Here is a 23,304-nt window from a genome sequence, read left to right on the forward strand (position 1 = left end):
TCTTCCACAATGAAGACAGAGGCAAAAAAATGCATTCAGCTTCTCAGCCATTTCCCTATCATCCTTCAGTACTCCTTTTACCCCTTGGTCACCCAAGGGCCCCACTGCCTCCCTGGCTGGTTTCCTGCTTCTAATGTATTTGAAGAAAGTTTTATTGCTGGTCTTTATGTTTTTTTGCTATATGCTCTTCATATTCATATTCATATTTTGGCCTGCCTGATCACAGACTTGCATTTTATTTGCCACAGCCCGTGTTCCCTTTTATCAACCTCACTGAGACTAGCTTTCCATCGCTTAAAGGAATCCTTCTTACCTTTTACAGCTTCCATTACTTTGTTTGTTAACCATGCAGGCTTTTTTCCTATACCTTTTTGTGCCTTTCCTAACCTGCAGTATATATTTTTTCTGAGTTAGGATTGTAGTTTTAAATAGTCTCCAAGCTTCCCCAATGGTTTTGACCCTTTCTACTTTTCCTTTCAGTTTCCTCCCCACATGTCCCCTCATACCAGAGAAGTTATCCCTTTTAAAGTTAAAAGTGGTTGTGTCAGTCTTTTTGGGCAATTTCCTATTTATACAAATGTTAAACTCAATAACATTATGGTCACTGTTCCCAAGCGGTGAAATCACATTTACATCTCTCACCAGGTCTTGAGTGTTACTTAGGACCAAATCCAGGATCGCCTCTCCCCTGGTAGGTTCTGTAACCATCTGTTTCATAGCACAGTCATTAAGAGTATCTAGAAACTCAATCTAGTTTTCCCAACTTGAACACATATTGACTCAATCAATGTGTGGGTAGTTAAAATCACCTATCACAACACAGTTATTTTGTCTAGCCGCTATCTTTAATTCATTCATCATTTTATAATCCTCCTCTATCTTTTGATCTGGTGGGTGGTAACAAACTCCCAGTGTTAAAGCTTCCTTTTGGGCCCACTATTTCAACCCATAGCATTTCCAGAAGCAAATCCAATTCACTTACCCTTTCAATCTTACTGGACTGTATACCCTCTTTGACATACCGAGCCACCCCACCTCCAACCCTTCCCCCCATCCTTCCGATATAATTTATAACCAGGAATCACCGTATCCCACTGATTTTTTTCATCCCACCAAGTTTCTGAAATACCCACAATGTCTATTCCTCCCCCCCCAGCACTAAGCATTCCAATTCCCTGATTTTACCTCAGTCACTTCTAGCATTTGTGTATAAACACCTATTGTTTCCTATGCATGTTAAGTCCACAACCTTCCTCTTGCTGCCTTGAGACCTTGCCAGGCAGTGCATATTGTTAGCCACAGTTTCAGTGGACAATTCTAATCCTTTTCCTTGTAGAGAAGTAACAGCTACCCCTTCATCTCTTTGAGATGAGCCATCCCAAACCAGAGACTATTCATCTCCTGTTGGCTTCCCCCCAATATTCAGTTTAAAAACTCCTCTGCCACCTTTTTGATTTTAAGAGCCAGCAGCCTGGTTCCTTATCAGGACAAGTGGAGACCGTCTCATCTGTACAGCTCCCTCTTGCTCCAAAAAGCATCCGAGTACCTAACAAACTTGAACCTTTCCCCCCCTACGCCATCCACGCATTGAGACTCTGTGCCAGTCTCTCCGGCCCCGTACGTGGAACAGGAAGCACTTCTGAGAAGGCTACCTTGAAGGTCCTGGCCTTGAGTTTCCTGCCTAGCAGCCTAAATATGGGTAGAATGATAGAGTTGGAAGGGACCTCCAGGGTCATCTAGTCCAACCCCCTGCACAATGAAGAAATTCACAAATACCTCCCCCCCCAGTGACCCCTTTTCCATGCCCAGAAGATGACAAAAAAACCCTCCAGGATCTCCGGCCAAACTGGCCTGGAGAAAAAGTGCTTCCTGACCCCAAGGTGGCAATCAGCATTTCCCTGGGTGTGTAAGAAAGGGCCACAAGAACTAAGCACTGATGCAACCCTTCCGGCCAAACCCTTCTTGTGATCTGCCTAAGTTCACAGAATCTGCATTGCTGACAGATGGCCATCTAGCCTCTGTCTGAAAACCTCTAAAGAAGAAGAGCCCACCACCTCCCGAGGAAGCCTGTTCCACTGAGAACCGCTCTGTCAGGAAGTTCTTCCTAATGTTTAGCCAAAAAACTCTTCTGATTTCATTTCAACCTATTGGTTCTGGTCCGACCTTCTGGGGCAATAGAAAACAACTCTGCACCATCCACTAGATGACAGCCCTTCAAGTACTTGAAGATGGTTATCATATCACCTCTCAGTCATCTCCTCTCCAGGCTAAATATACCCAGCTCCTTCAACATTTCCTCACAGGACTTGGTCTCCAGATATTATTTCTGCAATTTTTGTGTAACAAAAAAGGTGGGATCCCACAGAACTCTTCTACTAGTGGAGGTATTTTCCTCCAGTAGAAACAGACTTCCCTTTTTTTCAAGAGTCAAGGGGAGGCTCCATCTGCTATAGGAAAACATCTCTACTAGCAGAAGAGGTCTTCAACCCACTATATTCAACGCATAAAGTAAAGCTAATTCTCAAGCCTTTACCTCAGTCTAGAGTATTTCCTGTTCTGGTTGGAAGTTTTGTGTTACGTATATGGACAGTTCAGAATTCATTACTACTACCATGACTGAACATCTTTCTGCCCAAACACGAGTTTTAGAGGATACCATATGTATGCGAAATAAACATGCTTCCAATAAAATCCCAACTTCCTACTCTGTACCCTAACCCCACAAGGCCTAGCAACTCTGTTCCTCTAAGATGACAAACCTTGCTATCAATTTCACTGCTTCCAAGAGCAGACTGAATCACGTACAGCAATGCATCGGTAAGTCCATCACACTCTCGCATTCTTCTGCGGGCCTCTTCTCCGGCAGAGCTGACATTCCTGAAAGAAAACAACAGTGGTCACAGTCTCCCCAACACAACTCTTCATTTATGACAACGGACGTTCTATAGCTTTTTCCTTAAAAACTTTTAAACACCCTCCATAGTTTATTAATTGTACCTCTATCAGGGCAATCCTAAACAGGGTTACTCCATTCTACATCTATTGGGCTTAGAAGGGTACAACTCTGTTTAGGATTGTACTAGTAGAAAAGAGCCAGAGTTCAGTAGCACCTTCAAGACTAACAAAATTAGCTTTTGCAGGTCACTGCTCACTTCTTCAGATGGGATTGTACTGTACGTGTGTAACATGAATCTCTTCCAACTCACTTCAGATTATTTATTTATTTATTTATTTAATTTATATCCCGCGCTCCCCTACAAGCAGGCTCCAGACTGCTTACAACATTTTATTAAACAATGCAGTAATGTTAAAACATTAAAATTAAACAGAAGAAACAATCTAAGCAACGCTAACATTAAATTGAAATATCAAAGCAAATTTCAGTCTAATCAGAATAAGATGGCAACAGTTCACAGTGCCTCCTGCAGGTTGCTGAATTAGATGGCAAATTAATGGCAATCTGTTTTCTGATGTTGCTCTGTTGACCTCTTTGAGCAGGGCAAATCACAGCGGGCACCTGGTCTTGATCTCAGGAAGGAGAAGCACTCCTGCCACTCCTAGGCCAAAGTCCTGCCCCACCCCCGAGTAATGCACACAAACAGTTCAGGACAAGTGGGTCCCCAGGAGGACTTGAGGGAGGCATCTCACTTCCTCCTCCCCCACTATTTCCTCTTTCCTTTTCCTGAAAGCCCCATAGCCTCTCTCCCCTTTCCCGATTCCTTCTCTCCTTCAATGGTTGCCACCCTCCAGGTAGGGCCTGGATATCTCTTGGAATCACCGCAGATCTCCCAGCTACAGAGACCAGGTCCCCTGAGGGTTGCCAACTCCAAGATGGGAAATCCCTGGAGATTTGGGGGTGGAGCCTTGGGAGGGTGAGGTTTTGGGAGGGAAGCAACCTCAGCACGGCATCATACCAAAGAGGCCACACTCCAAAGCAGCCAGGAACTGATCTCTGTCACCTAGGCAGCAGTTATAATTCTGGGTGATCTTCAGCCCCCCTCTGGAGCATGGCAATCCTAGTTCCCCTGGAAGAAATGGCCACTTTGGAAGGTGGAGTCTATGGTATTATTTATTTATTATTTATTAAATTAAATGTATAGCCCGTCTGTATTTGTCATTTTCATAGTAAAACACAGTAGGGCTCAGGGTGGGTCACAACATTTAAAGTCAACAGAACTATTAAATATAACTTAGATTAAAACCAGCAACCCCAGCAGTCACACCAGAGTCACAGTGGAGGGCAGTGTAGGAGATAGTCCAAGGTGGGAAGCCAGCACTCATCCTTGACCAAGTGCTTGGTGGAACAACTCTGTCTTACAGGCCCTGCGAAATTGTTTCAAGGCCTGCAGCAGGGCCCAGGTCTCATTGGAAAGAGTGTTTCACCAGGTTGGGGCCAGGGCCAAAAAGGCCCTGGCTGCGGATAGCCAGATGGCCTTTGGGCCAGGGATCATTAGCAAGTTGTACTATTTCATGTATCCATATCCAATATTTTTTAACATCACAGGTCTACCACATATGGTAAAAAGAACCAAAATTTTGCTTACATTTCCAACAAACATTTGACATACTTGGATACCATTTCGCTAAGTTTTCAGGAGTCATATGTCATCTATAAAACATTTTATATGTATTTTCTTTATATGAAACTGCTTTAGTAAGCTTTATGTTAACTTTCCATAATCTTTCCCATTGTTCTAGTTGTATGTTATGACCTATATTTTCAGCCCATTTAATCATTGCTTCTTTTACCACCTCATCATACATTTTCACATCTAATAAGATTTTATAAAAGAGTTTAATATATTTCCCATCACCACCAAATTTTATCTATTTCTACAGGTGCATCATAGAATCCCATCATTTTGTCTTTCACAAATCTGGACTCTATTTGAGCTCTTTCCCACCAGTTCAAGTTACCAGTTCCTCCACATTGTTTCCAGCAGAGTGGTTTTGCTGTCAGAGATATATATGCCAACTTCTGCAGTGTCAAATACCAAAATGATATTATTTTAAAGGTTTGTCATCTTATTTCAGTTACATTTGTGTTAAAAGGAAATGTTTTCCTCATAGACTTCCAGTCTTCCTCAGTTATCGTATTATTACATATTTTGTGCCACCTATGTGATAACTTAACAACTGATTTTGTTCTTGTTCCAGTAGTGCCATATATATTATTTATTTATGTATACTTTCGATTTCTTATACCGCTCTAATCCCGAGGGTTCTCTGAGCGGTTACATTGCAAATTACCAATTCTAACTAGGGCCACATAGTATTGGGGGGAGGTGAATACCTATCAGGCACCCTGCCGGTTCTTTGTGGATCTCCCAGCGGATCTCCTCTCCTTTGATTCTGCGCTGTAGGTGTCTTTTGTTTTTGGCTTGGCTCCACAGCGGCTCCTTCCGGGCAGTTCCATTGCTCTGCGACTGTGCGACGGCCCCCTTTCCTCGGCCTCTGTCCTGATAGGCTCCGGCCGAGCTGTGCTGTCACTTTGTCACGTCTCCAGGCCAGGCCCCGCCTTGGAGCGCTCGCTATTCGATGTTAGATACGCTGCCATTCTTTCGCTGAATCGCCGGATTGCCCTGTCACCAACACCATTGCTCCTCTCCATTGCCGCTCCACCGGAAGGTGGGTACCCCCCTGCACCTAGGCAGGTACCCATTTGTCTACTCGCAAGCTTTCGAACCACTGGGTAGGTGGGTAGTTATAATATGTTTTCTAGTATGTAAAGTCCCTCTCGCCTTTATGCTGCTGTTTCCAAAAATCAATAAGTAAATGTTGCTGTAATAAGTCTGCCAATAATGTGGAGTTTTTACCTTTTTATGTTTCTGAGTTTTCCCCTTGTTATGAGATATATCCAGATTGTAGTCTATGATAGAGTTCAAATCCTCTCCAACAATTAGTTCTCCTTTCTACTTCCATTTCTGACATTTTTTTGTATATGCTGTTCTTGCTCCTTTGTACAGTTTTTTTAACAATAGTTTTGTTGTTTTTAAGATTTATCTTCAGGCCAGCATATAAACCATATTCTTTTATTACTTGTAAAAGGTGAACTATTGATTTCTGGGGTTCTTCTAGTATAAATACCAGATCATCAGCAAATGCTTGTAATTTGTATTCTTCTCCATTATGTTTAAGACCCTTGATCTTATTATCTTCTCTAATTATATTATTCAGTGTTTCCAAAGCAAAGATGAATAAAAGCGGAGATAACAGACATCCTTGTCTTGTTCTTTTTCCAATGTTGATATTTCTCGTAAGATCTCCATTCAGTATGATTCTTGCTGATTGTGTTGTATATATTGCTTTTACCATATTATAAAAGTGTTCTCCACAATTCCAGGTCAACAGTTGTTCCAACATAAAAGCCCAATTAAGATTATCAAAGGCCTTTTCCGCATCCAAAAATAATAACACCATTTGTTTTTTAGGATGTGCTTCAAAATACTCTAATACGTTGTTTCTCATTTGTCTCTTTGGCAAAGATCCCAATTGATCTTCATGGATTATTTCAATCAGGACCTTTTTCAATCTATTTGCCAAAATAGAAGCATATATTTTGTAGTCTGCATTAAGAAGAGATATTGGCCTATAGTTTTTGATTTCACTTCCATCTGTGTCCACTTTATGTATTAATGTGATCAGTGCTTGATTCCATGACTGGTAATTTTTTTTGTTCATATACACTTTGTATGGTGTCCTTCAAAGGGAAAGCTATTCAGCAGGTAAGCCATCTGGACCTGGAGTTTTCTTCTTCTTTTTGATGGCTTCTATTATTTCTGAAAAGGAAATTGGTTCATTTAACATTTTCCTTTGGTTTTCTGTAAATTTCTTTTTATTATGTTTTTGTAAGAAGTCTCTGATCTGTTCTTGATTGGAGTTTGTTTTTAAATATAGGTTGCTATAAAATCCTTCTGCAATCGCCTTTATTTCTTTAAGAGTATTTTTCTCTTCACCTTTTTCATTTTTTAATAATTTTATGTTTCTTTTCATCTTGTTTTTGTAATTTATATGCTAGCCATCTAGTAGGTTTATTTGCATTTTCAAAATACTTTTGTTTTGCATCCATAATTTTCTTTGCTATTTCTAGTGTTAACAGGCAGTTAAGTTGATGTTGTAGGTTTTTAATCTTTATTCTTCTCTGTTCTGTTACCAGTTCAGAATGCAGCTTTTGTTCCTCTTGTTTAATTTGCTCTTCAATCTGTCTAAATTTCTGCTTTCTTTTCCTCTTTGGCCAGACATTTTGTCTAATGAACCATCCTCTTGCATAGGCTTTAAAAGCATCCCAGATTATATCTTGAGAAGACTCTGGTTGTTTATTTACCTTAAAAAATTCTTGAAATTCTACTTTGGATCTTGTGATGAATTCTACATCTTTTAGTAGCCATACGTTCATTGTCCATCTATTTTTCCTCTGTGTGTCCTGTAAAGTCAAAAGCAAAGGATTATAATCTGCAAAAGTCATTGGTAAAATTTCTACATCTATAATATCATTCGCCATATTTGTTGATAGCCATGCCATGTCCAGTCTTGACCATGATTTGTGTCTTGCAGAAAAAAAAGTATAGCCTTTTTTGTTAATGTTTCTAACTCTCCAAGCATCTACTAATGTGTGTTCTTCTGTTAATTGTAAGGAGTTTGGTAGTTCATTACCTTTCTTCTGTTTCAACCCTTGTCTCCTTCTGTCCACACTTTTGTCAAACACTGCATTATAGTCTCCAGTAATACATAATTCTTCATAGGTTTGGTTTGCAATAACTTTCTGTAGGTCCTTGAAAAATTCTTCCTGTTGTTGATTCGGTGCTTATATATTAACAATCAAAGTTGCTTTTGCTCGTCTCTGTATTTTAACTATCACAACTCTTCCATCTTCTGATTCATATATCATTTCTGGGTGTAGATGATCTTTTACATATGTGGCTATTCCTTTTTCCGATGCCTATCTCCTGAACCAAAAAAAATTCCATTTTTATTACATCTGTTTTTTATCTGAATGTTTGATATGTGTCTCTTGGAGACATGCCACATCTACATGCATTTTCTCAATTTGTTGAAATATTTGTTTCCTTTTTTGCGAGGCGTTCAAACCATTGACATTGATAGAAATTATTTTTAAGTTTCTCCTATCCATCTTTGGTATCTTTTTTTCCTGTGGTTCCGGTTCTATACTTTTCTTGTAGTCTTGTCATAATAACCCGTGGTATTTCCTTGTGCCTTTTCTTTTTTTCCCTCCACTTTGGGACCAGCTGCACCCTTATCCTGTTGGTCTTCTTCTTCCTCTTTTTCTTCTTCATCCCCCAAATCTGCTCCATGATTTTTTAAAAAAAATCTTCTACTTTGAATATTGAGGTTATTCTGTATCCTTTACTTTGAAAGGTAAAAAAAATACCTTCAGGGAGCAACCATCTATAAGTTATTCCGTTATCTCTTAATAGGCTTGCCAGTTGGGAGTAGTCTTTTCTCTTTTCTCTCTCTCTCCATGGAATTTCCTTCAAAATTGGAATTTCTGTCTCTTGCATATATAACCTTTTTATTTGCAGTCCTTAGTATAGTGTCTCTCATGATCTTTTTGTGGAATCTCACATGATCTCTCTGGGGATTTTATTTCTTCTCACATACGCCGAATTCATTCTATAAACCATGTCAATCTCATCTTGAGTACTCTCCTCTTCCAAATACGTTGCCAAGATTTTTGTCATTTTTTCTTTGACATCTTCATTTTTGTCCTCTGGAATATTCTGGAATCTCAAGATATAAGAAGCTTTGTCCAATGCAAGTCTAATCAAGGAGTCCTCTAGAAGGTCTTGCTAGATTTCCATGATTTGGAATCTCTGGTCTGTCTCTTCTGCCTTCTCCTGCAGCTGTGTAGTAGATTGTTTTAATGTGGTTATTTGTTGCATGTTCTCCAAGACCTGCTGCTTGTATTCCTGCATTTAGGATGTCACCTGCAACGCCAAGGCATCACATTTTGCTCGTAAGGGCTCAGTCACCACAGGAAGTGCGTTGGTTATAGCCTGTGGGGTTGCACTTTCTATTGCTTTGTTTACTGCATCCTTAATCATGGCCTGCAATTCTTGATTTGGCATCTTGCCCAAATTTTGAGGTGAGGGTCTAGCTGAACCATGAGACATTTTCCACTGTCAACACCAATACATACAAAAATTGTTTCAGTATTACTTCAAAAACCTCTCAATGTATTGAATGTTCCCAAACAATTTAACCGCACACCAGAGTTTCACCAAACACAGTTCCTTCTTATCATTATTAAAAAGTGCTTACACAGCCTAAACAATGTCGCTCTATATTTTAGTACAGGCAGTCCCAGTCACATGCTTCTCATAATAACAGCAGTCATGAAAACAGCAACACAGGTCACCTTTTTCCAATTCCCTCTCTTTCCCCCACTTCTTTTCCCACAGATTAAAGAAAAAAACCTATCAAATGGTTCCACTTCAAATAACAAATGTCAGAATAAAATTTTAACACTCCAAATTTATTCTAATTGTAGAAGTTGTCAGAAAAATAAATTTATAACTCCACAAGGAAAAGATTATACTCCAATGAGTATAAGGTTTTAAAAATCCCATGGGAAGGGAAGAAACAAACAAACAAACCCAACCAAGTATATAGTTGTATTCCACAAGAAGGGGGTTATACTTCTAAAGCTATTAATTTCTTGTTAAAAATTCTTAAAACTTCAGGCTTCTTCCAAGCCCTAATCCATTGAGCATTCCAGTGAAAGAGCAATAAAAGACCATAAAGAAAAAAATATTGACTGGTATTCCAATAAGCACTTTCATCCATGGAGCACAGAAAAAAAAAATCAGACCCAAATAGAAAACCAGGGTAATCCACCAAATCAGGGTAAAAAAAAATTAATCCACTACATCCAGATACTTATCCTTGTATAGTATCAGTTAATCAATAACCAATGCCCAAGCCAGCCAGCTTTCCAAAGAGAAAAGAGCAGTTTTTCCAGCCAAAATAATCCACAAGATCAATGTACCAATTAAGCCACTGTAAACAAGTAAGCAACCATTTCACAGATCTCAGTTAGTTGCTATCAGATATCAAAGCCAATAATCTTCTAAAACGAAACAAGAAGAAACAATCTTTCCACCATAAAAAGAAAAAGGAACAGACTTTCCAGATGTATTCAAACAAGTTTCCTTCCTTTGCCAGTTCCAGTGCCTGCTTGCATTTCCAAGCTGGAAAAAAAAAGGGGGGGGGATTTTCCACCCCCCGCCCCCCCCCTCTCTCTCTCTCTCTCAGATCTTTAAATTTTAAATGAAATCCCAATGCTGCTCACTACTTTACAAATTACAAATGTCACAGAAAGGGTTACTCACGGCAAGACAATGGAAAATAAAAGTTGATAGTAGAGAATTTTAAGTTGGAGTACAGCTCCAGAAATTGGTCGATTGTGCCTTAGCAGCTGCCCACGACCACTTCCTTCCTGGTCCCTGCTATGGAGCGAAAAGGGGTCTACTGGGGTGCTGCCGCACCCCAGAGCACCCAATTCAAGCTCCCCGGAAGAGTGTCCCTCCGAGACAACTCTTTGGGAGGTCGGGTTGTTCCGATCCTCCCGCTGGGAGATTGCCCGGGAGTCCTCTGAAGATGGCGTGCCACAAACCGGAAGCCAGTTGAATGTGTGCTCTCATCGGTGTCCCTGTAAGGACCCAATCGTGTAAGAACTTGAACACCTGCAGCAGGTAATACACCAGCTTCTCCAGGGTGCTGTCAAACGTTGCTTCCAGGGCACCGCGGGGCCGCTCCAGAGTTGCCAGGGCTGCAGGTGGCCCAGCCAGATGAAGAGGCGGGGGGGCATCTGCGGAGGGGCTGGCAGTGCCCCTCCAGCTCCATCTTGGGCCCGTCCACGATTCCCGAACTCTTGCTGGATGGCATCCATGATGATGCCCGGGATATCCAGCATCATGTTTTGCATCTCTTGTCTGATCTCTTCAGCCTCGCCTCTGAACTCCCTGCGGAGATGTTCAACTTCAGGGTCCCTTGAGCATGGCACCTACATGTTTTCCGACTTTGCATTTGGATGCATCTGCCTTTAACAAGCACAAGCAACAGAGGCGATTGCAGAGACTAATCAGCCAACACTGGGAAGGCCTTGATTAGGAAATGATGAAAACCCCTCCCTTGCCTAAGAGCCAGAAAGAGCCAAACAGGAGCCAGAGAGTCACACTGGAGGCATGCAAAGCCCAGTCATAGAGCCAAGCCATAGAATCTCTGTTGGTTAGCATTTCGGTTTTTTGTAATCCTTATCTGCTGCTGTAAGCATTAATTCCATTTGTTGGTACTTATTTGCTGACATTCTGTTAATAAACTTCTTTTCAAACAAGCCTTATTTCCATTTACAGGTTCCAAATCCAAAGGCAAAGAGCCTGGGGGTCTTCCTGGATGTAGATTAGACAGTTGGCCAAATACCTCACCCACCCCCCCGATGACCTGGCTGCAGTGACCCATGCAATGGTCACTTCCAGACTATTGTAATTCTCTCTACGTGGGGCTGCCCTTGACTCTGCTCCAGAAGTTGCAGCCGGTGCAGAACGCGGTGGCGCGGATACTGATGTCGTTGTCCGTGCGAGCACACATCCGCCTATTGAATTCTGGATCTGTTTCCAGGTGCTGGTGCTTACCTTTAAAGCCCTCTATGGAGACCACCTCTCCCCATGTGAGCCCCACAGAACACTGTGTTCTATGGACCAGCATATCTTGGAGGTCCCTGGCCCTAGGGCTGTCTGACTTGCCTCAGCTAGGGCCAGGGCTTTTTTGGCCCTGGCCCCCGCCTGGTGGAATGAGCTACCTTATGAGATCGGGGCCCTGTGGGACCTGTTACAGTTCCACAGGGGCTGGAAGACGGAGCTCTTCCGCCAGGCTTTTAGTTGAGTGTCCCCTTGGGTTGGTAAGTGACAAGCCAGAAGAGTCGTGATGGGGACACTCAGGCTGAGGCTTTGGTCCAGACTTGGGCTTAGAAACCTTGCCTGCCTTGTTGCTTTTAGCCTCCCTGTGTTTCTTTGCAGGGGTTCAGGGGTTCGGTTTCAACGTGGAGCCCAAACACTTTGATGCCAAATGGTCGGTATTGGGTTGGCCCTGAGCTGGGGTGGTTTTTGGCTGGAGTTGTTCATTCGTCTGGTTCTTGGTGTCTACCTTCTAAGGTAGGTTCCCATTTATCTACTTGCACATTTTTGATGTTAGTTGGCGCTTTCGAACCTCTGGGTTAGCAGGAGCTGGGACAAGGGTCAGGTGCTCACTCTGGCCGCGGCGGGTTTCGAACAGCTGTAACAGCTGTTCGTGGATGTTATTATTAGCAGGCGTTTAACCGCCTGTGCCACCGCTTCCTCTTCCAGATCTCCCAGAATTACAACTCAATGCCAGGCAACACAGATCTGACCCCCTGGAGAAAATGGCTGCTTTGAAGAGTGGGTTGTGGCATTATATCCAGTTGAGGCCTCTCTCCTTCCCCTCCCCTAACCCTCCCCTCTTCAGACTCCACCACAAAAGCCCTAGGAATTTCCCAACCTGGAGCTGACAACCCTAGTCCTCAACCCATAGCCCCAATGAGTCCTCCCTCAAAGGTCAAAAAGGCCTTCTCCCCCTGCCTTTTTACTCATAGAAACACAGCCTGGAATGCTGTGGTTGTCTAGCAATGGCCATTGAAGGAATCTTGCTTATAGCAACAGGCACTCCTTTTATCATTTGGGGCGTTTTTAAACCCCCCAGTGTGTGTGTGTGTGTGTGTTTTAGAGTTCACATTTTCCAGCAAACCTGGGGCACTTTACAGATTTGTAGAAAGATATGTCTTGCCCACTCACTGCTCCGGTCACCGGATTTAAGTATCCTCAAATTTGGCCAACTTTGCTATTAATATATAGATGACATTGACGATGTCATAAATATTGGTTGAGTTCTTTTAAAAGCCTGAGAAGAGCACAATGTAATGCAAAGCCATTCCATAAAACTCAGGTTCAATGTATAGAAGCTCTTCACACACCTGTGATGTTTACAATGCTCTGCAAAGCATTGTTCAGTTCAACACCTTGGAAACCTAGGCACAGAAAGTAGAATGGAAAAGGAGAACACCTTGAGTGGTTGATGTCCAATCTCACCTTAGGCACCCAGTGGCATTGCGCAGCACCTGTGATGAATGAAGCTGAATTTTGTGGTCCTCCTGGAGAGGGGAGTTCTCCCATCCTGAATGAGGAATGATCACCGCATTGGTCAGTACCGCAAGGGCATCCTGGATGATTGGCATCTTTAATGCATCACAAGAGGACAGATTCCAGAGAACGCCTGGAAGAAGTAAACAAAGAATAACCAGCACAACTTGGTGGGACACAAAGGAATGGATGCGGCACAGAAGCAACATTATCATAGTATTTATTTACTTATCTAATTCATTTGTTCCCTGCCTTTCTCCCCAATGGGGACCCAAGGCAGCTTTACATCATTCATAAGAAGAAAGGCTCTGCTGAAGCAGATCAAAAGTTGACGTACTGCATACTTGTGTTTCCAGATGCGGCCACCCACATATATCTGAGACAAGAATCCTTCCTTGTTTGGCCCCAGGGTGTACCAGCACTACCTCTCAGGATACAGCAGCTGTAGCCACTCTGCAGCCTGTTAAGAGCCACATTCACAATTGCTGTTAGCCCAAAGAGCCACACTTATTTCCATCCCTAGCATGAGGCCTACATCTCAGAGAAGCTCATAGCTTTTCTGTCCCTTTGGTGGCAGCTGTTTCAAGGTGGGAACCAACTACCAACTACAGTTCCCTCTGGGTAAGGGCCTTGCCCAGTCTCCTGAAGCAGGGGGCAAGTGCCACACCAGGGAACAGTGCTCAGAAGAGCCACAGACGGCAAGTCAAAGGGGTGCATGTGGCTCCTAAGCCACTGAGGGAATATTTCATTCATTTATTTATTATAGCTAACAGTAGTTAGTTACCACCACCAGCAGAATTTTTCTATGCGTATGTTGGGGGAGATGCAGCCAACTGGCCCTCGAGAGGAGATATGCAAATACTATGATAACATGAACAATCAGTGGTCACGCAGACCTTCCCAAGGGTTCTCATGGTTTCAAGGGCTGTGCTATCTAATGGGGAGTTCATTGGGGACCTTCATCATGGAAGCCTGAGCACAGAGTGTTCAGCTGGAGACTTCTTGGGCCACCAACAAGAGGAAAGAGATGGGCTTCGGGGGTGACAAACTGTGAAGGAGGGGAAAGTTAATTGTTTGGACTTTATAAGATCATATGTTTTTGTTACATGATGTTAAGTGAAAAGTAAAAATGTTTTATTATCTTTAAAATTATTGGAAGATTCGTTCCAAGTTCTGCCCCACAGAACCCACAAGCTGAGGTGACTCTTCCAAGCATCTATATATTGAATACCAGGGACTGAAGGACTTTTGCGCAGGTGTTAAAGGTAAAGGTTCCCTTGCTCGAAAGCCAGTCAAGTCCGATTCTAGGGTTGCAGTGCTCATCTCCGTTTCAAAGCCGAAGAGCCAGCGCTGTCCGAAGATGTTTCCGTGGTCATGTGGCTGGCATGACTAAACACCAAGGCACACGGAACGCTGTTACCTTCCCACCGAAGTGGTCCCTATTTATCTACTTGCAATTTCTTGCTTTCGAACTGCTAGGTTGGCAGGAGCTGGAACTAGAGACGGGACCCGGGTCTCGAACTGCTGAACTACCCGCCTTCCACAGCAGGTCTTGGGGATATAGAATATAGGTACATGCAGGCTGGATGGCCCCGGCTACCCAGATCTTACCAGATCTCTGAAGCCAAGCAGCATGGGCCTTGGCTTGTACTTGGACGGGAGTCCTGTCTCGCAGGCAATGGCAGGCAATGGGAAGCCACCCTCTCTGTCTCTTGCCTCGAACCCCCCCCCCCCGTGAAGTCACCCTGATTTGGTGGGAAATTTACCGCACTTTCCATCCCACGGTCTGGCAACACGTATGATGAATCCACAGAACAGCAAGCAGAATGTTCAGGCGGTCTTCCTACTGTCCTGGCCTTGCTTCAAAACAAAGCCCTTCAGACCACTAAAAATAGCCACACCCTCACTCCACGAACAGCGGTTGTCATGATAAAAAGTACACACTAGTATACTTCAGTAACTAAGCTAACGTAAAATATACTTTTGTAGAAAAACTGAGTTGATGAACTGATTTTAAATTCTACCTATCAGACTCCCCTTCACCTGCCAAAATTCTTTATAGTTACATGCTGGGGGGCCCAGGCATACCTTGGGCTCTGCTTGCAGGCCCACGGGGGCAAAAGAGGGGGGAGGCAACGTGGCAGTGTGGCTGGGGCCCAGGCAGTGTGGCTGGCGATCAGCCAGGGAGACCTTCTGCAGCTGCGCAGGGCTCCCCACCAGCCCACCTGGCCGATCCCCTCCCAGTCTGCGCGGCCCCTGGACACTTTGGGGTCTCTGCACCACGTGGGCCTCAGCCAGCCTTGTGGCGTTGCCCGCCTGCCCGCTCCTCCCTCCCTCTTTTATAGTCGCATCCCACGGGCATCTCCGTGGGCGTTTTGGTTCATATGACCCCTCCTGTTTTGATTCTTTCCTGTCACAACTGTGTTGGTGGTATCAGCACAGAGCCAGATCCATTTTGGGGGGAAAGGCGACCTGTGTTACCATTTCCCCTAAATTGTATGTTGTCTTCTTGCAGCAGCAGTGGGCAAGGATACGTCTGGGGTCTCAGCAGCAGCCCCGGGCAAGGGTGGCGAGTCAGGAGCAGAGTCCCCGGGCTCTGGAGCAGAGTCTGCATGGGTGCGGGTGACTCTGCGTGGTCAGAGCAGTCCCTGGCGCGCGGCACGTCCCCCCTCCCCACTGCGCTCCGGTGGTGGTAGTGGTCCCGGGTGGCTGGCCTCTGCAGCAGCTGGCGCTGGTTCGGCTGCCTCCAGCAGGAGATGGTGGTGAAGCTGGTCGATGTGCCTGTGCAGGACCTGTCCACCACTGGTAGAGACCTTGTATGAGGGGAGCCAGTGACTCTGATGACCTTGGCAGGAACCCAGGCAGGACCGCTGGAGAAGTTCCGTGCGCAGATGGGGTCACCTGGGAAAAACCCTCTGGGCGTTTCCTGGCTCTCTGGTGAAGGGCAATGCTCTGGGGCTTGGTCCAGGTGCAGTCTCTGTCCAGTCGAGTAGTTAGGCGTCTCCCCATGAGGAGCTCAGCGGGGCTGCAGCTGGTGGTTACACTCAGGGTCACCCAGTGGCTAAAAAGGAATGCTGCAAGCCTATGGTCCCAGTCCCCCTGGATGATCTGCCTGAGGGACTCCTTCGTGGTCCACACCATCCACTCCGCTTGCCCATTGGTGTCCGGGTGAAAGGGAGCGGAGCAGATGTGCCATATTACATAGCGGCCCAAGAACTCCTGGAACTCCCCCGAAGGTAGTCCCGTTGTCCGTCACGACCGTGTCGGGTAGGCCATGCATGCTGAAGATTCGTCTGAGGGCCCGGATTGCCATTCTGGAAGTGGTGGAGGAAACCAGCACGAGTCCACCAAAATAAAGAATATTCGTCCTTGGAAGAGGCCGGCAAAGTCCAAATGCACTCGGGACCAATGGTTGTGGGTGGACTCCCCCACCTATCTTACAGGAGAAGGGGAAGGAGATTGTAAGCCACTCTGAGACTCCTTCGGGTAGTGAAGGGTGGGATATAAATCCAATCTCTTCTTTTGCTTTTTATTCCACAAGCATAACAGCTGTGATTATTTTGTCTCCCCTCCCACTGCAGCTCCCCATTCTGCCCCCTCCCTCGACCCCCACGGAGCAGAATGCCAGAAGCTGAAACAAGATGGGCAAGGTGAAGAGCTCTTGCTCTGTGGGCTTCGCTCTGCTGGACATGCTCTGAACCCAACTCATTCAGATGACATGAAAGTAGTATCGGCAACAGCTGCAGTGCTCACTAAGAAAAAAAATGACTAGAATATTTCAGATTTTATCAGCTATGCAAAGCTAAAATGCAAGGAAAGACTGAAGCCATCCTGCAGCCACATTTATAGCTACATTCTGCAGCTACATTCCTGCCTGTTTGGTAACTCAAACTTCAGAGCAGCAGCTGCTTCATTAGCACACAATAATGCTCCTAATTGTATTACACTGAGGGTCGTGAGCAAAACACTCTCTGTAGCCTGAACACAAGAAGAAGAAGGAGGAGGAGGAGGAGGAGGAGGAGATTGGATTTATACCCCGCCCTTCACTCGGAGTCTCAGAGCGGCTTACAAACTCCTTTCCCTTCCCCTCCCCACAATAGACACCCTGTGAGGTGGGTGGGGCTGAGAGAACTCTGACACAAACTGCTCTTTTTCAAGGACAGCTGTGCCAGAGCTTGTGACTGACCCAAGGTCACATCAGCAGGTGCAAGTGGAGGAGTGGGGAATCAAACCCGGTTCTCCCAGATTAGAGTCTGCGCACTCAACCACTACACCAAACTGGCTCTATAAAGGTTCGTGCTTAGAAGAGAGGTGGTAAGAAAGCCTCCATTTGGACTGCAGCAGTTCACACTGCAAGTGGAGACCTGCATGACCGAAAGCTTCTCCATTTAAAAAAAAAAAAAATGCCCCACAACTAGCATGCCAAAGCCGAAGTCTGTCCAGCTTCCTCCTGACATACTTGTTTTTTAGGAGGAATCTTTTTTGCATGGGACGTTCTATCATAGAAGTCCTCATCCGCAGTCTGAATAAAAACAGCCCAGATACAGGTTTTCTGTCTGCGTACACTGTTGCAGCTTCCAAAGGTAGGAGGAGAAAAGGAGGCGGCCTGCTGGCCTCCATGCACAGCAGCATCTTTGAGAATGCAAAGGACACGACATGTTCAGTGAATAAGGCAAACAGAAGCATTGCTCCATTCAGAGTGGCATATACTTCAACCCAGATGCTAAAGCAGACATTCACACGGAATTACAAATGTTAAAGAATCCTTTCATTCTGAATCAACCTTACCCACAACAACGTTCAATAAACAAATTTCTTGACACTTTCCCCACATGGGGTGTTTCCCTCTGCCTTTCACACTATCCTCTCTGATTAGCAATCAGCAGGCCTTGTTGCAAGATGAAAACTGGGGTGCAACTGCCATTCAAAAACAACAGTCACAGCAATCTGACAATTACTTCTTTCATTTTAACATCAGTTGCAGGCAGGATTTCCTTGCATTAAACAATGTAATGTGACCCCTTTGTTCTCAGCAGGCCAATCGGTATGTTGGAATCATTAACCACAGATGTCGACTCTTACCTCTACAACAGGGTTGCCAGCTCCGGGCTGGGGAATCCCTGGATGTTTGGGGGGGGGGTGGAGCCTGGAAAAGGAGGATCTGGGGGAGGGGACTTCAGTGAGGAGGCACAAGGCCACGGTATGCTGCCCTTCTCCGGGCTTGGATTTTGTTCACGATGCTGTAGTTTAATTTTTTCCCCCGAGCACCTGAAACCAAATTAGACCAGCCTAGCATCGTGTTCCCAGCAGGGCGAGTTGGAATCCGCAGGGAAGCACTCCAGCAAGCCTCCTGGGAACGGTGCTCCCTGATGAACTCTCCCTGGCACCTGACCACCTCTTGCACCAGAAGGCCCATTTAGCCAACCCCAAACCTATCTGCACTAGGGGTGTGCACTGGGCTAAGCCGAACTGTATAAGTACCTGGGGGGGGGGAGTTATCGGTATTTGTCGGGTATTTATTCAGCCAAATCAGATTCTCTAATCCGATTCGGCAAACCAAAAAGGGGATTCTGAATAAAAGCTGACCTTTCCTGACTTTCTAAAATAAAGCCTGCTTAAAAGGACTTATTTCTTCTGACAGTTACTGTGCGAGCTGACACCTAGATGAATTCCTTCACTGGACGTGAATCCATGGGCTCAAAGGGGACCCTGGACCTTGCTTTGGTTAGTACATTTAGGTTCCAGGTCAAGAAATGGATAACTTGGGGTGGATTTACCAAGGTAGTTTTCTGCAGGCATCTCCTAGCGTGAGTGCATAGGTACAGGTTGTTTCCTTCCTTAGTATCCCTAAAGGCATAGAAAACCTTTATTTAATGGTACAATTAACTGAACCCTTTGTCCAACTCCCCTGTAGGAAAAGGAGTACCTTTCTAACTGATTCAGAGAGAGGATCTATTATTAGAGTCAGGGCTGTGAAGGGACCAATCAGAAGTTATAGTGGACCCTCTGTGGGACCTTTCCTGGATGCTAACTTGCACCCAGCGCCCAGGTTTTAGGTTTAGAATACCCATGGGAAGATGCTTTAGCAATCCTTGCAGGGGAGCAACCTCCCTTGGCTGGATATGCCGACAGTTCTTAAGAGGAAAAACTTCTCAGGTTCTGAGACAATGCCCTCCATGGCAAGAAGAGGGTGCCACCTGGGCGTTTTCTGCCCCTTTGACTGGAGAACTAGGATACAAACCTCTGCATCAGCTGCAAGAAGGAAAAGCAGACTTAGTTGGCCATCCTCAACTTGGAGTGCCCATCCTGATGGCTCAAGATGACCTAGCTCTTGTCATTAACCTTATGGGATGTGGCGGTTTTGATCAGTAGCCAAGTGATCTTGGAAAGCCAGGAGACCTGGCTTTCGTGCTCTGAAGGATTCTGCCCCCCCCCCCGACCTTGATAAAAACACACTGGGTGTTGGCAAGAGACCGAAGGAGGGCCCGGTACCAGAAAAAGAAATGTAGGCACCCACAATGAACCTCTTGACTGATTCAATGCAGATAAGCCTCTGATAGATCAAACGAGGCCAGGAAGTCTCCATTCCAACTTTTATTTATTTATTATTTTGATTTATACCACGCCCTTCCTGCCAAGTTGGGCACAGGGTGGCTTACACACTTCCTCATTAGCTACTTGAAGCCTAGAATGCCCCGGGCACCCCGATTTTCCTAGGGGGACAAAGGAATGAACTTAGTAGACTCCCACTGTCCTTGCGCCCTGGCACTGAGACTGTCCCTGTGTGGAATGACCTACAGTCAAAGGGGGGGGGGAATCTTCTGGATGCAAGGATTTCTTGGAACTGTGTGATTTCAATGGGTGAGCTGGCTATAAGCAGCTGTTCTATTGCTGCTTTGACTGACATCTCCCCACAGCATTAGGAACAGCTCTTGAAAGGGGGAGAAGGCAGTTCTTAGACATACCGTCTACTCTTTTTAAAAGTAGAGGACTTACTTTCCTTTTCTTTCTTTTCTCTCCCCACCCCCCTTTTGTCCCGAACGAGGCGAATGAGCAGCAAGCCATGTGTTATGTATGCGGACCGCCACTAGGGGTCTGCGGCTAAAGCAGGAGCTTGGTCCCCAAAGACAAAGGGGGGGACCGAGGATCCCAGTCCACCGAGAGTCCACCAATAGCACCCTTGGTGGGAGATTCAAACCCTCCAATGGGGACAGAGGTCTGCCGGGTAGAGTGTATATAGTTGGCCTTGCAGGGCCGTTTTATGGTGTCTTGTTGTGAAGTACAATAAACGCGTCTGAACGCATATCATAGTCCGAGTCCTCCATGCGTCGAACCCACTACTTTTCACCATGGAAGCTCTGCATGCTTGAAAAAGAACAGTTTCTGTCAGAGCTCTCTCAGCCCCACCTGTCTCACAGGTTGTCTGTTGTGGGAAGAGAAAGGGAAAGGAGTTTGTAAGCTGCTCTGAAACTCCTCTGGGTAGTGAAGGGCAGGGTATAAACCCAATCTCCTCCTCCTCTTCTTCTTCTTCTTCCTCCTCCTCCTCCTCTTCTTCTACCAGCAGTGGCTCTCCAGGGGGGTACCAGGCTAAGGTCTTTCACATCACTTGGAAATGTCAGGGATTAGGGCCCTCTGCCAACCAGATGCTCTGCCACCGAGCCATGGCCCTTTCCTGGGGAAGTATCTGGCGTACATCTCTTGAAAGAAGGAGTGTGCCTGCACAGAGGTAACCATAGGCTGTCTCTCTGGCTGCTCCTCATCCTCTTGAGGGTTTGAGGAATCAAACACCTCAGAGTCTCCATCCTGATAACCCAAAAGGGGCACGACTCCCTGCTACGTTGGGGGAGACAGCCTGTCAGGTGGGAGACCCTGGAAGAATTCCTGCATCTTGGTAGGACCATCTACTAGCCTCCTTTATTTTCCTCCCTGATCCAGACTAAAAAACCCACATGGATCTGGGAAGGAGCCTCTTTCCTTGGTGTTTCCAGGTGGGAACCTGGGAATGAGTTGGAGACCAGTGAATTAGGAGTTCTCGTGGCATACACCTCCTGAAGTCTCTGAGATGATGCTGTCTGGGGGTTGAGATACAGGGAGGCCTGCTCGTGGCCACACCTCCTGCCTAAATGGAGGCTTTCCCAGAGGACGAAGGCTTCAGAAAACTTAAACTGGCTTCAACCTTAACGGGGCTCAGGAGAGACAGAGAGAGTCGAAGCTGAAGGCAGGACTCTCTTGGAAGCCAGCCCTTTTGCCAACCCAAATGCCACACGGAGGGCTGAGGTGCTGCTTGCTGTGTGGCTGCTTCCCACCCTTCATGCCCCTTAGAGGTGAGAGTGGGACGCAGGGCCCTAGGGCTGCCCCCTCCCCGAAGCACCAGATTGGGAGAAGATGCTGGCAAGCCGGGGGGTGGGGGAACGGGACGTTGCAATCGGCTCCCCTTTTCTCACTGCTGTCGGAGTGCGGTAGAGGATGGGGGACTCCCTCACCACCCTTTCCCACCTTGCAAAACTCCTCCTCAGAACTGAAACTGAAAGAACGAAGGCTCCTCTATGCCACGAGGCCAGCCCTTGCAATAAACTGGTAAGATCTGGAAGGTCAGGGGAGTCGGGAAGGCATATATGCTGTCTCCGTGCAGGCGCTCTGCTTTGGAGCTGGTGCCTCCTGACCTCTCAGGAACAGTGCGGAGGGCTGGGGCACGTCTGCAGCCAGTTCTACCTCCCCCCATAGCACAATGGGGAGGGCTCCCAGGCTGAGGCCTTCCTGCCCTTTATATTAAACTGGCTGGCTCTGACTGAGCCGGTCTTACCATAGCTGTAGAGGGTTCAGTTTCCCCAACAGGCCCCCCCCATTCTACCAGGCTGTCTTACCACGGTTCAGGTGGGGTCACAGGGGCTCCCACTGGTCTTCTGTTGCTCCGATGGAGCCGACCCCTTCCTGGTCTATAGGAGCTTTCTGGGTCTCAGCGCTCCTTCAACAGGTTCCCGCAGGCTCTGCTGTGCCCCTGGGATTATCTGGGGGGGGGGTGCTCCCAGCCCGAAGGGTGGAGACCTTGGCGGGAGTCTGCCGTCTGGCCGTGAGCACTAGGGAGCTCCTAGTGTCCTTGTCCCCCAACGCTTGCTCGCTGCCTCTCCTAGGCAATGTGGGAGAAAGGGAGTAAACCTGTCCCTTCCTGTGTGAGCCTCAAATTTGCTTGAAATTCTTGAAGATATACTGTTCTGACGGGATCGTGGCACTCTGTAGAGTGCTGCAAGAGACGTCCTGCGGCTGGGCAGGGCAGAAAAGACTGGAGCTTTCCAGGGTAAGTCCCTTCCCTCCAGAATTACAGACGTTTGACAACCCGGCCTGCAGAGGAGGAGGAGTTATATCCCAGAAGTAAAGACTGTCCCACCCCTAGGACCACTGGAGAATACACAATGCATCAGGAAAACAAAACTCCAGAGACGCATTTCCTTTCTCATTTGTGCACCGACAACTAATCATGCTGTTATGTACTGGGCCTGACATCGACTGACTCAGCTTGGGTACACAGAACAACAGACTGCTAGGATCCTGAGAGGAACGTATCAACCAGGAGTACCTCTGTAAATAACCTATCATGGGTAGTTGTGTGTGTGGGGGGTGTGGTGTTGGTCACAGATTTAAGCAGGGCTTCAGTCCTACTACGGGTGCCTTTAGTTTTGAGCTGTAATCACAATAAAGCATGAGCTGATCACAATCACGTGTCAAACCCAGTATATTTCATATGCTGATGTATGGTCTGCCTTGCTCTGTGAACAAAAGTCAATGGAAGTAGAAACACAGTTCAAAAGTAACGTGTTTAAAACCTTGGCAGCTCATATTTTTGCTACATTGGTAAGACCGCAATGTATTGAATGAGAAGGCGGAGGATAAACTGCAACTGATTCTAAAATTTTAACTAGCCAGCGGGTTTTTTCTCCTCCTGCATCCATTGCTCTCTCTCTCTCCCTTGAATAATCCACAACAACAGATAATGTGGAGGACTTGTAAACACTGACTGTAATTGATTAAGGCGATTAGCAGCTTGCTCCTAATTTGTTCATAGGACGCTTGCAGACTTGTTCCCTGGGGCCAGAAAAGAAGTGCTGCAGCCAAGCGCTGGAGCTGTGCATGGAAA

The 23,304-nt window shown here is 45.9% G+C and overlaps 1 protein-coding gene across 1 annotated transcript in view; it reads right to left on the reverse strand.

The window, feature by feature from the left end:
• CTNND2 (catenin delta 2) overlaps nucleotides 1-23,304 on the reverse strand; it is a 307,472-nt gene that overhangs the window by 115,337 nt on the left and 168,831 nt on the right. Inside the window, exons 6-7 of the mRNA XM_015405710.1 lie at nucleotides 13,122-13,305; nucleotides 2,760-2,877 (exon numbers count right to left, since the gene is read on the reverse strand). Coding sequence (XP_015261196.1) covers nucleotides 2,760-2,877; nucleotides 13,122-13,305 — 302 coding nt within the window. The remainder of the gene's footprint in view (nucleotides 1-2,759; nucleotides 2,878-13,121; nucleotides 13,306-23,304) is intronic.

Source organism: Gekko japonicus, unplaced genomic scaffold (genome assembly GCF_001447785.1).
Source record: "Gekko japonicus isolate JY-2015 unplaced genomic scaffold, Gekko_japonicus_V1.1 scaffold1340, whole genome shotgun sequence".
Lineage (NCBI taxonomy): Eukaryota > Metazoa > Chordata > Lepidosauria > Squamata > Gekkonidae > Gekko > Gekko japonicus.